We start from the raw sequence: 11,380 nt of genomic DNA, 5'->3' as shown, positions 1-11,380 counted from the left end.
TCAAACAAGCATTTATGAATAGTGAGTGAAAAATAAATTATATATCAAATATATTTATAAGAAATATTAATCTAAATATCAAATTGCTTTTTGGTTGAGAAATAAATATAATTTCTTCAAACAAGCATTCTGTTTTCCAGTCTAAGTTTGGTCTTGTTCGCGCCAGGATGATATTCAGGTAAGCGCTTCCAACAATGCCGACTCTAAAATTCAAACTCAATCCAAATACTTGGGAAAGATCCTATATTAGATATATAAATTAAAATGATAAAACAGCCTCAAAATAATATAATTTACCTTACATTGTAACGGTATTTTCATCATTACCAAATTGAGTTGGTGCTCCACTAACCAATGACACCAAATTCAATAAAGGATTTAATTAGTAGATATATATAAATTAGTTTGAGTTAAATTTAAGTATAATAGTAACACATTTTGTGCTTCTTTAAGTCTGTCCCAACCTAAAATATGGATCTAAAATTTTACCTAAACATGTCAATATTTATAAATGTTTAATTCAAATCCATTTTAAGTCCACTTGTATTATTATTTTAAAATACTTATATTACTTTTAATTTAATATTTAACATTTTTATATATTTTTATCTTTAACATTTTATAAAATAAAGTAATATAAAAAATAAATTGAGTCGATCTTGAATGTTTGAGTCCGAACTTAATTTATATTTTTAACAGGTCTAATTTTTATTCAAATCCTTCTAAAACAAAGGGTTCTTCGAGTTTAAACGGGTGGCGGATCCATCATCCTTACTTCCAAAACCACTGTTTTCCAATCCTATTTCAATCAGGATAACAACGAGAATGCTCATAAGGACCGGGTCTTCAAAAGGGCCGAAGCTTGCGACCTGATTTACCCATCGGATCTACACGATAAATGATCCGAATTCAGAATGGCGGTCGGGGTTGGCGGGGAGATATTACCAGAAACGCTAGAAAAAATGGTTGACAACTGCAGTGCCATTTTCGTAGATATCCAAGCTTTAATCCGTGTTTTTGAAACAAACGAGAGGGTAAAACTTGGGTTAATAAAAGAGAGCGGCTTTTACCATTTGTTACCGTGTGTGTCTTCGGAAGAGGCACTATTTATGGATATGGAAAAAGTGAGGCAATGGTGTTGTGTGGTGGTAACGCATGGGAAAGATGGATGCGGAATTTACAGGAAAGACGGGAAAATAAAAATCGAGCCATTTGGGGCTAACCAGATGGATCCAACGGGTGGCAGAGATAGCTTCTTAGGTGGGTTTGTAGGCGGATTGGTTCATGGGTTGGGTGTTCATGATGCTGCTTTCGTGGGCAATTTTTTTGGTTCCCTTTCCGTTGCTCAGATTGGTCTGCCTAAGTTCGATTTGAGATTGTTACAGGTTTGTTTTGTTACTTGATATTTTTCGGAAATTTTGATACTGCTTTCATGTTTGAGCACATTAGGTACTGTTCTTTCATTGACGTTTTAGAGACATATAACATGGGATGAACTTTTAGACTTACAATTTAACTTTTTGTCTCTTGTTAATTGTTTTTTAATTTGGTCTAATGATTATGTATTAAGTTTCAAAATCTGAAGAATAATAAGATTCCTAATTTCTTGATGATAAGTTTATATAGATAAGTGAATAGATTTGATTACTGGACTGTCATTTAAAGCTGAGATTTCATGAACCATTTATCTAACATATATATAGCAATTGAAAGTTAAAAGAAAGCATTTCAATATGGCATATTCAATCAACTGTGATTTGGCACGTTAATTATTTACATGTGTCTTCGTTGACTAAAGTTTAAAAATAAATATTCTTTTAATATAATTTCTTTAGAAAAATATATTAATATTAAATATCCATTCATATAACAAGGATTATATATGTTAATAATATTTGCTATAATTGATTTAGTCATAAATTGCGAAAAAATTTAAATATGTGCACACTTAGTCCAATATTCATTGGAGCAATTGGAGTGCGCTTTATTTTCCCAAAGCTGATGGCGGGCTGGGATTTCGAGACTTATTTTTGTTCAATGAAGCCTTATTAACTAAGCAAGTTTGGCGACTTCTATCCCATCCCGATTGTCTTTTAGCAAAAGTTTTTAAAGCTCGTTATTACCCTTTCACAGATATTATGTCAGCAAAAGTTGGTTCTTACCCCTCTTTTACCTGAAGAAGCATCTGCAGCGCTAGGGAACTGATTGATGATGGTTTACTTTGGCAAATCAGTTGTGGTGAGAGTGTGAACATCTGGAATGATCCTTGGTTGCCTGGTCGTGGTAATGGTAGATTGTTAGTTCAGAATATTGATACTCGCTTGTCAACAGTGAATCAATTAATTGATGTGGATTCGGGTACCTGGAACAAGGAGGTGATTTGCAGGATTGTTGATCGCGAACAAGCTAGTCGCATTTTAAATATTCCAATTGCAAGCTCTAGAGACTAGGATATGTTGGTTTGGCGCCACATGCCACTAGGGAGTATTCGGTGAAGAGTGGGTATCGAGTTTTATTACAAGGAAGATTCAGCATTCTGAATGTAATTTGAATACAGATGGCAATTACAAGACTTTCTACAAATTGCTTCGGGATTTACAACTCCCTTCTAAAATTAAAATTCATATGTGATGTTTACTCAAGGATTATGTGCCTCATTTTAATAATTTGGCCAAACGAAGACTAAGCTTTGATAATGTCTGTCCCTTGTGCAAGGAGGCTCCGGAGGATTTGGACCATTTAATGTGGTCCTGTGGTGTTTTGCGACAATTTTGACTGTTCCTGAACCTCTCATTCAACCCAAGTAAGAATACATCGGATGGAAAAACACAATTAGTAAGTACTTTTATTGCAACTGATGAGAATACCAAGAAATTGTTAACTATCTCTTTTTGGGCTCTGTGGCATAAACTAAACAAGCTGGTACATAGAGGTCTCAAATTCTCTTTGCATGAGTTCTTGGGTTTTGTTTAGGGTTATGCCTATGATTTAAGTATGAACAAAGACTCTGGTTTTTCCTCTAAAGCTAAAATGAATGTATCATGGCGACCCCCTAACCCTAGGACTATTAAGTTGAATTTTGATGCATCTTTTAAGGGTGATAATAATACTTCTATTGCAGCAATCTTAGCTCGAAATAAAGAGGGCCAAATAATGGGTGCATGTACTTACCCTTATAGAGGTTTTGAGGATACTTTTGTTGCAGAAGCTCGGGCTTGTGAAAGAGCTCTTTGTTTTGTGTTGGACATAAGTTTCAGGAAGATCATATTGGAAGGGGATTCCCTAACGATTATCAAGAAGCTTAAATCAAAAAGAAAGGATAGATCTATATTCAGACCACTGTCATAAAGTATTCGGTTGTTAGAGGGCTATTTTGAGGAAGTTGCTTACCATTTTATCCCAAGAGAAGTGAACAGGGCGGCCCATGCTTTGGTGGTGGATGGGCGTTGGCGACACACTTCATTTTTTGGGTTAAAGAGGCACCAAATTGTGTTGAAAAACTGGTGGAAGAGGATATGACGGATTGGCTCCATCAGCGATGAGAATTTTTTGTCGGGCTTTGAAGATTGGAGAAGGTTCTTTTGAATCTCCATAGTTGGCTTTCAAAGCTGTTTTCTTTCCTGTTTCGAGCTGCGATGGATTTTTGGTGTTGAAAGGATAGATTTTTTGCTAGTATTTTTCGTTGAGTTTTCTTTAGGGGGTTTGGTTTTGTAGCTGCGTTTCGTTTTCTGGTTTTACATTTCTGTGTACTTTGCTTATTTTGTTAGGCAGGTTTTACTTTTGTTGTCGTTTCTTTTCCTTGGGGTTATTTGTTCTATCAGATTTTTTTTTTGAGCCACACCCTTTAATTATATCTGTATTTGTCTAACGAAATTTTACAGGATGTAATGAAGGAGAAGACCGTCGTTGCATTATGAAAGAGGCTGGAACAAATATGTATGTCGAAAACTCTAACCAATAAGTTATAGTGTCTTTATACTCATCGTTTGGAGGAAGGTGCGTCTGTACACGAACACTTAACAGTGTTTAAATAAATTCTCTCAAACTTGGAGGCCATGGAGGTTCAGTATGATAAGGAAGATCTAGGGTTGATTCTACTTTGTTCGTTGCCCCCATCTTATTCAACCTTTAGAGACATGATTTTATATAGCCACGAGCCTCTCATAGTTGATAAGGTTTATGATTCTTTGACCTCGTATGATAAGATGAAGCATTTTGTGATTAAACCTGACTCTCAGGGAGAGGGTCTCATTATTCGTGGGAGACAAGATCGGAATGGTGATGATGATCATGGAAGGATACAGGAACGCAATTCTCGCGGTAAATCTAAGGGTAGATCGAAGTCTTCAAATAGAGGTAAAACCTGTAACTTCTTTAAGAAGAAAGGGCACATTGAATCTGGGTGCTATAAACTACAGAACAAGATCAAAAGGGAGGCTGCGAATCAAAAGGGAAAACAACCAAAAAATTTCGGTGAAGTTGATGTTATAGAATACTATAGCGATGGTGAACTTCTAGTCACTTCTGTCAACAATTCTAAAGTGAGCGAGGAGTGGATCCTTGATTTGGGCTGCACCTTCCACATGAGTCCCAATCGGGATTGGTTTACAACTTATGAAACAGTGTCTAAAGGTGTTGTTTTGATGGGAAATAATACTTCATATAAAATTGCAGGTGTTGGAACGATTAAAGTTAAGATGTTTGACAAGTTGTCAGAACACTTACTAACGTGCGACATGTTCCAGAATTGAAGAGGAATTTAATTTCGTTGAGTACTTTTGATTAAAAGGGTATAGATTGTAACAACCCAATTTTCAGTGATGTCGGAAACAGTGGTTCAAGACCACCAAATCCAAAAAATAAGCTCTTAAATTTTTATTATTTAATATTTACGAGGTATCGAGAGGTATCGAGATCTCGGTCCTATAATTTGTGTTTTATAAGGCTTTATTAGGTTAAGTGATTTAGAAAAGAGGTATCGAGATCTCAGTCCTATAAACCAAGCCGTAAATATTTTTATAAATATTTACGGGGTGTTATTAAGGTAGTATTAAAATTTCGTTAGAAAATTTCAACGTTTTGGTAGTTAATTAATTAAAAATGACTAAATTGAATAAGGTGTAAAACTTGCTAATTAAAGAAATAGTGATTAAATAACCTAAATAGTAAATAAATGAGAACTAAAAGGGCAATTGGACCCACATGGGATGGCTGAGGCGGCATAAACATAGAAAAATCAAGAAATTGATGTGAAATAAGGGAAAAATTGTAAATTTTGCCAAATTTAAGTGAAATAAAAGGGAAATTGAAATTCTAGACATTTTCATCATCATTTTTTAGTTCTAAAACAGCCATTGAAGAGGGTTTAAGCTGGGTTTTCAATATTTGCTTCAGTTAAGTTTAATTCTTACTCTTTTCTTGAAACTTATGTTTTGAAACTTTTACAATTAGTTCCAACTAACCATTTCATTAGTTTTTTTATTTTATTGAAGGTTTTGGAAGATACCATTGATAAGTTTATATGATTTTAGTTATTAGATGATAAAATTGTGATGTTGATGGATATTTAAAGGTATTTTATTAAAGGATTTTGGATGAAATTATGATTTAGGGATTAAATTGAAAAGTTGTTAAATTCATAGAAAATTCTGAAATTTCATGGAATTCATTGTAACAGGCTAATTTTCAGTAGTGTCAAAATAGTGATTTGAGATCACTAAATTCGATGAAAAAGTTAGAAAAATTTATTAATTAATAATTATAAGTTAAGCGTAATTTTAGAAATATTTTTGAATTAATAAATTTTGTGATTTAAAAGAAATTATTAGGTAAATTGGGTCGAAAATGAGCTATCGAGACCTCGATATTATAAACTGAGCCGTAAATATTTGTATAAATATTTACGGAGTGTCATTAAGGTGGTATTAAAGTTTCGTTAAGAAATTTTAACGTTTCGATGGTTAATTGATTAAAAAGGATTAAATTGCAATAGAGATAAAAGTTTAATTAAATATTAAAGAAAAGTTAAAAGGACCAAAAAGGCAATTATGCCTTTTTCTAAAATTGAGGCGACATAACAAAAGAAATATCTAAGATATTTTTTAATTTAAAATATATATTATATTATGTTATTTAATTAATAAGTATGTTGTTATATTATATTATTATAATATTATATATATATATATATATAAAGTAAATGAAATAAAAGAATAGAAAAGAAGAAAAGAAACAGAATTGAAAAACGAAACAGAGAAGGAGAAAGGAGAAAGAAAAGAAAAAAAAAGGAGAATTGGGGTTTTTGAGGTTCAAACTTAATTTGGTAAGTCAATTTAATCTCTTTTCTTATAATTTTTGAGTTTTTTGGAATCCTAGAACAAAATACTACTTGATTTATGTTGAAATTTTGAAAGTTAGTAAATTTTTAGATGTTGTTCATCTTGAATTAATTGATGAATTAGGGGTTAAATTGATTGAATTTCAAGTTAGAAGTTAGTAAAAGGTTGATTTGTAAAATAAAACATAAGTTTTGAATTAATAGGGACTAAATTGAGAGAATTTCAAAATTAGAGATTTATGGTGAAATTAGAGAATTAAATTAGTTTAAAGTGGGAATGGAATGAAAATATGAAATTAATTTTGAGAATAAAAATTAGTCTCGGTTCAGGGACTAAATTGGAATTTAGGCAAATATTGAGTAAAAATTGAAATATTTAATGTGAGATTGAATGGTGTTGTATTGATGATTTTTAATTGTTTTAATTCCGTAGCAATCGTCGTACCGGAATTCTCAACTAAAAAGGGGAAAAATATAGTCGACGAGGTATAGCTCGGAATTCCTGGTTTGTATTTCTATAATCCGAATCTAATTATTAATTGTTGTATTTTTAATTAAATGTTATGGTAAGTGATTGAGGTGAGAATTATTGTTTTTTTATAATTGAAATGGATTGTCTTGATAAGTGATGAAATTATATTGGTTGAATTAAAGTGGAATATATATTATGAATATATATGTGTAAATGTGAAATTGTGCAAATATGATAATTCAATTATTTTTGATATGTATAAAATTCAGCCTTAATGCCCAAGTAGATAAAATTTAGAACTACTGGGATATTAGTGGCATGCCATTAAGGAACTTTAGCGCGCTCTCTGATTATTAGCACGTTGCTGCTCTCTGATTACTAGCACGTCAGTGCTCTCCGTTTAGCACATCTGTGCTCTCTGTATAGCACTTCAATGCTCTCTATTCATTAGTGCATAACAATGCACCTCTGTATTTGTTCCGTATATCCGGTGTGTTTTATAAAATCTACTTTGGGCTAAGAATAAGAATATGAGATAGTAAATTGAAAATAGAATGTGAAATATGTTGTAAATACATGGAATACACGAGTTATATACTCATAAATTGATTGTGAATGGATAGTGTCATTGTTTAAATGGTACGTGAATAAATTATGGAAAGGTATTACATATAGCAAGTGATGAAAATTGAGTATTGTGTGATTTTAAATGTTCAATTGTGCTTAACATTTTATTATACATATTTTATTGTTTTATTTTTAAATATTTGGATTATAGAAATACCACTGAGTTTTTTACTCAGTGTATGATTTTGTTTTCCGTGCGCAGATTAAGTACTTAAGTTTGATCGCTGATTCAGCATCCAACAACGATCCCGAACTCAAATATGGCGATGTTTATTTCTTTGTGTCAGCATGTACCTAGAGTGTCTAAATATTAGTTATTTTATGGTTTGATTGTAAATGAAGTTATAAGATCTATTTTGGAGAGTTTATAGTTTGGATTAAAATGATGCTTTGATGACTTGTTTTGATGATACAAAATGTTTGAGATTTCTGTCTGTTTGATCTGTAATCTCCAATAATGCTCCGTAACTTAGTTCCGGTGAGGGATACGGGTTGGGGGTGTTACATTCATGGGCTGCTATTGATATATATGAAAATATCTAGGGTTGGGATAAGAATTTAAAGTGCATGAATTCCGTTTTTCAAAAGCAGGTGGAGTATCAGATTAATCTAAAATCTAGAACAGAGTCAACTTCTCAAGCCAGTACAAAAATTCAGAATAGAGTTGCTTATTCACCACAATACTCTATCGCCAAAAACAGAACTAGAAGAGAAATTAAACCTCCAAACAAGTATGCCGAGGCTGATCTAATTGCTTATGCTTTAAATGTTGTTGAAGATATAAATGTAAACCAAGAGCCATCTAATTATTCTGAGGCGGTTAGCTATGAAGACTCAGAAAAGTAGATGTTTGCTATGCAAAAGGAGATGGAATCACTCCACAAAAACAGAACATGAGATCTTGTGAAACTTCCTAAAGGTAAAAAGATTGTTCGTTGTAAATGGATGTTTAAAAAAAAAGAAGGGACTTCAAAAGTTGAAGAACCCAGATATAAAGCAAGGTTTGTTGCAAAGGGTTACAGTCAAATTTCAGGAGTGGACTTCACAGATGTGTTCTCCCTAGTTGTGAAACATAGTTCAATTCGAGATTTTCTTGGTATTGTGGCAATGCACGATTTGGAGATTGAGCAGTTAGATGTAAAAACCATATTTTTGAATGGAGAACTTGAGGAGGATATTTACATGCAACAACCAGAGGGTTTTATAGTCTCAGAAAAAAGGGACTATGTTTGCTTGCTGAAAAAGTCCCTTTACAGTTTGAAACAGTCACCAAAACTGTGGTATAAGAGGTTTGATTCCTTTATGACTTCTCATGATTTCAAAAAAAGTAGCTTTGACAGTTGTGTTTACTTTAAGAAAAACAGTGATGGTTCTTTTATGTATTTACTCCTTTATGTTGATGACATGTTGATAGTAGCAAAAAATAAATGAGAGATAAGAAAGGTAAATCCCAACTAAGTGAAGAATTTGAGATGAAAGATTTGGAATCAGTAAAGAAGATACTTGGTATAGAGATTCTTAGAGATAGAAAAGCAAGTAAATTGTACGTAAGTTAGAAGGGTACATTGAGAAAGTTCTTTGCAGGTTCGATATGCAGAGTGTTAAGCCTGTTAGTACTCATTTAGCAGCCCATTTCAGACTTTCATCGGCTTTGTCTCCACAATCAAATGATGAGATTGAGTACATTTCACATGTTCCATACTCTAGTGTAGTGGGATCTCTCATGTATGCTATGGTTTGTTTATGTCTAGATTTATCATATGCAATGCAGCTAGCAGATACATGGCGAATCCCAGTAAAGAACATTGGAAAGTAGTTCAGTGGATTTTAAGATACTTACGAGGTACTACTGATGTTTTCTTACAGTTTGGAAGAACTAGAGATGGAGTCATTAGGTATGTTGATGCTGATTTTGCTGGAGACCTTGATAGAAGAAGATCTCTCAGAGGTTATGTCTTTACATCAGAGGTTGTGCAATCAGCTGAAAAGCCACTTTGCAAACTACAGTCACTTTGTCTACCACTGAAGTTGAGGACATGGCGATTATTGAGGCTTGTAAAGAAGCTATTTGGTTGAAGGGACTCTTTAGTGAACTCAATGAAGACCTTCAAATTGATACAGCATTTTGTGACAGTCAGAGTGTCATCTTCCTTACAAAAGATCAAATGTTTCATGAGAGAACAAAACACATTGATGTGCAGTATCATTTTGTTCATGTTGTTATTACTCGTGGTGATATTGTTGTGAGCAAAATTACTACTCATGAAAATCCTGCAGATATGATGACTAAGTCACTTCCTATAACCAAGTTTGAGCATTACTTAGACATGGTTGTTGTTCATTGTTGAAGTTAAACCCTTAAGGGGTTTTATGAAAAAGGTGGAGAACTTGTTCATTGAGAGTTCGCAATGAAGAACTTGTTCATTGAGAATTCGTGTCAATGTGGAGATTGTTAGAATTAAGTGACTCGAATCCTTATTTAAATAAAATACAGTAGTAAAATAAAATAAAAGTAAAATCCATATAGAACTACACTTCTTTTATTTTATTTTAGAATAAAGTTTTTTAAACCTTATTAAACTCCATCTATTTGATATTGATTAGAATAAGGTGTTTAAATTTTACTACACTCCTATTAGAATATGGTTTTACAAGTCTATAAATAGACATAGTCTACTTCTCTTGTAATTATTCGAATTTTGACATAGTGAATTTTATTCTCCTCTGCCCATAGTTTTTTCCCGAAAGGGTTTCTACGTAAAAATCAGTGTGTTCTTTATTTTTATTTATCTTTTCTTTGCGATATATTGTCACTACCGACATTTTATTTTTTTACATGCAGAAAAACAAAGTGAAGTATAGAAGAGATTATAATGGGCATCTAATAATTTCTCTTTTAGGGTACACCATAAGCATAACCAGAGAACTATATTCTTTTATTAATTTGGCTATTGAAGAAATCTCTTTACCTTTCTTAATCATTTAATCAAAGTCGCGAATGTCAATGGCAGTAAATTGTGTGCCGTATTTCTCTATTTTCATTCTGCTTAAATTATGTTATTAGTCTTTATACTTACAAAAAATATTTTTTTATATTTTTTATTTAAAAATTTTAATCCAATCATTATCATCTTTGATAATTTTTGTCAAAATTTGTCAATAGATCATAACTTACGATTTTAGTACCTCAACTGATATTTGTAACAAAAAAATAGGACTTAATTTTTCACATTATAACTACAAAAATTAAATTTTAAATTTTTTTCAAAGTACATGGATTAACAGCATGTTTTAACCTTTTATTTTTATCTAATGTGTAGACTTCCTTTTACTTCCCAGGTGCACTGTCAAAGTAACGAAGATGCTGCGTTTTCAAGCTCAATCTTGAAATTGAGGCTCCAACTAGTTTGAGCTGGATTCAGAATTTGAGATTCAAATTTCTATCAAAATTTTCTTTTTAAGATACTTAAATTCCTTTCATCAATTGGGTTCGGGTTTTTTACCCAAATAATATTAAAAAAAACTTAAATGGTATGTTGTAAGAATTATGTATCAAAATGGTACATTCAAATGGGTAGAGGGTGGTGCATAGTCAGTATCATCCTAATTTTGACACAATTTCGTTAAAAAAAAAGTATAGGGGTGGTGCCTATCTGATAGGCGGCACACCTAGTATTTTCTCCCCCAACACTCCCCCATCCAACTCATTTTTGTAAGGTATTATTTAGTTAAAAAGAGCTATTAATGTATGTTTGTATTTATTTTATATTTTTATTCATTCATAATTTATTTTTAATGTTTATTGAAGTAAAAAAGCCTATTTATATTATGTACAAAGAATATTTTATTTTTTTATGTAATTTATTTGTTATGTGTGTTTTAGATTTTTTTTAAAGAAATTTATTTGGCATGTTGTTTTGATTATTTTAATTTTATTTTTTATT

The 11,380-nt window shown here is 32.0% G+C and overlaps 1 protein-coding gene across 3 annotated transcripts; it reads left to right on the top strand.

Moving 5' to 3' along the window:
* Positions 1 to 710: 710 nt before the first annotated feature.
* LOC107906618 (inositol 3-kinase) lies at positions 711 to 7,870 on the top strand. 3 transcript variants are annotated; one of them, XM_041093462.1, is made up of 3 exons: positions 711 to 1,385; positions 6,771 to 6,823; positions 7,639 to 7,870. In XM_041093462.1, the coding sequence occupies exons 1-2, from the start codon at positions 915 to 917 to the stop codon at positions 6,813 to 6,815; spliced, it is 516 nt and encodes a 171-aa protein (XP_040949396.1). In that variant the 5' UTR covers positions 711 to 914; the 3' UTR covers positions 6,816 to 6,823; positions 7,639 to 7,870. The 3 variants fall into 3 exon arrangements, with proteins under 3 accessions (XP_040949396.1, XP_040949397.1, XP_016689151.1); XM_041093463.1 differs by lacking the exons at positions 6,771 to 6,823; positions 7,639 to 7,870 and adding an exon at positions 3,882 to 4,907; XM_016833662.2 differs by lacking the exons at positions 6,771 to 6,823; positions 7,639 to 7,870 and adding an exon at positions 2,134 to 3,838.
* Positions 7,871 to 11,380: the final 3,510 nt, after the last annotated feature.

Source organism: Gossypium hirsutum, chromosome D05, assembly GCF_007990345.1.
Source record: "Gossypium hirsutum isolate 1008001.06 chromosome D05, Gossypium_hirsutum_v2.1, whole genome shotgun sequence".
Taxonomy (NCBI): domain Eukaryota; kingdom Viridiplantae; phylum Streptophyta; class Magnoliopsida; order Malvales; family Malvaceae; genus Gossypium; species Gossypium hirsutum.
The sequence above is the reverse complement of the archived record's forward strand: the minus strand, read 5'-3'. Positions and strand labels throughout refer to the sequence as shown.